The 2176-nt window shown below is 55.5% G+C and overlaps 1 protein-coding gene across 1 annotated transcript in view; it reads right to left on the bottom strand.

The window, feature by feature from the left end:
• haus4 (HAUS augmin-like complex, subunit 4) overlaps positions 1-2176 on the bottom strand; it is a 7194-nt gene that overhangs the window by 2536 nt on the left and 2482 nt on the right. The window contains exon 3 of the mRNA XM_048593521.1: positions 187-345. Coding sequence (XP_048449478.1) covers positions 187-345 — 159 coding nt within the window. The remainder of the gene's footprint in view (positions 1-186; positions 346-2176) is intronic.

Genomic DNA, 2176 nt, shown 5'->3' with positions numbered 1-2176 from the left:
AGAGAAGGAGAGGGAGAGGGAGAGGGAGAGGGAGAGGGACAGGGAGAGGGAGGTACAGACAGAGGGGGAAGAGGGTGTGATAGGGAGCTGTGAGACTGCGTCATCAATAAACCGTCCTCCCCGAAAGGAGTCTGAGTTTCTCCCTGGTTCTGGAGCCCATGCTCACCGCACCGAACCCCGACTCACCTGCTGGTCCTCGGAGCTGACCCCATTCTCCCATCGATTCACGTGATATTCCATCAGGATCTCGTTGAGGACCCTCTGCATCAGTTCGGCAGATAGCCATTCCTGCTTCTCTCTGCGCAGCTCCCTCCTGGCCTGGGGGGGTTGGATGGCGAGCGGTTGGGGAAGGTGGACAGAAGGCAGGAGTCAGCAACCGCAGAAAGACGACCCTCCCCCCAAACCCCACCCTGCTTGCTGCCTCCCTCTTGATGGGAACGCCACTGAGGGGCACCGGGTCCAATTTTCATACCTCCCTTCGATCAGGACCCCATGCAAGAACACCAAATCTCCCAGGGGAACAGCAATCTAAGCGACAGTACAGGCTAATGCCAGTTCACCGGCTACAGGAGGTTTGGGAAGCAGGGACAGCTAGTAAAGCGGGAAAGCTGGCAGGAGATGGAGGGGGGTGGGGGGCTTGAACGTGAAAGGGGAATTGCATACAGGAACAGGGTGGGGAATATTTCAGGGGCACAGGACGTTGGAGAGACCACCTCTGGCATAGTGCATACAGCGCCGGCCTCCTCTTTTATGGAATGACGTGTTGGAGACGGTTCACAAACGGGCTGTCACCGGGAATTGGGGGGGCGGGGGGGTGGAGGGATGGAGGTGGTCGTCACGTTATTTTGGTGGTGGTGGTGGGGTGGGGCGAGAGGAGGAAAGGTGCTTGAATCCCACCCGTTCAAACTGGGATTTGACAATAAATGAAAGCTGGCCTTGAAAACCCACTCCGGGGTGCAGAGAGTTGGCTCGGGAGAACCGGGCGAAAACTCGGGACAGGCTTGATGACCGTTGGCCTCAGTTCCACATCCGTGCCGTGGGGATTCTCTCTCTTGGGCTGCGGGACTCACTGACCGTCAGCTGGGCCAAGCCTGCGTTTCCCACGCCCGCCCCCCCCACCCCTGGATTGGCGCGGTCATTTCAGGGGACACTGTGGGTCTGGAGTCACACATGGGACAGGCCAGGACGTTATCCAAATTCGCAGACGATGTTCAATACCGGCGGGGACTTTGGCATCTGAGACGCACGAGGAGATACGGGAACGTTAGCCGCAGGAACGAGCCAAAATCTCAGTGGGCGACGAAGTTTAACGTGGATAAGTGTGAGGTTATCCGTTTCAGTTGGGGGGAACGGAAAGAATGGAAACGGGGCGGGAACGCGCCGAGCTTTCGGTGCAGAGGGATCTGGGTGTCCCCAGTGCATGAGCCGCAGATACTTCGCACACAGGGAGAGCAGGAAATGAGGAAGGCAGATGGAATATTGGCATTTAATGCGAAAGGAATAGAGTGTGAAAGTGTTGCTGCAACGTCAAAAGGCATTAGTGAGACTGAACCTGGAGTATTGTGTACAGTTCTGGTCCCCTTATGGGAGGAGGAATGCACTTGTATTGGAGGCAGATCGGAGGAGGTTCACCCGATTGATTCCAGAGACGAGGGCTCGCCTTATAGATTCACACAGCACGGAAACAGGCCCTTTGGCCCAACCCGTCCGTGCTGACCCAGATATCCTAAATTAATCCAGTCCCATTTCCCTCTAAACCCTCCCTATCCACGTCCCCATCCAGATGCCTTTTAAATGCTGTAACTGTACCAGCCCCCACCCACTTCCTCTGGCAGCTCGTTCCATCCACTCACCACCTTCCGTGTGAAAATGTTACCCCCTCAGGTCCCTTTTAAATCTTTCCCCTCCCATCTTAAACCTATGCTCCTCTAGTTTTGGACTCCCCTACCCTGGGGGAAAAGACCTTGGCTATTCACCTATCCATGCCCCTCATGATTTTATAAACCTCCATATGGTCACCCCTCAGCCCCCGACGCTCCGGGGAAAACAGCCCCAGCCTCTTCCCTGTAGCTCAAACCCTCCAACATCCTTGTAAATAGTTTCTGAACCCTTTCCAGTTTCACAACATCCTTCCTATAGCAGGAGACCAGAATTGAACGCAGTATTCCCAAACTGG

This window comes from Rhincodon typus, unplaced genomic scaffold (genome assembly GCF_021869965.1).
Source record: "Rhincodon typus isolate 14 unplaced genomic scaffold, sRhiTyp1.1 hic_rhity00003010, whole genome shotgun sequence".
Lineage (NCBI taxonomy): Eukaryota > Metazoa > Chordata > Chondrichthyes > Orectolobiformes > Rhincodontidae > Rhincodon > Rhincodon typus.
This window is presented reverse-complemented; position numbering and strand designations above follow the sequence as displayed.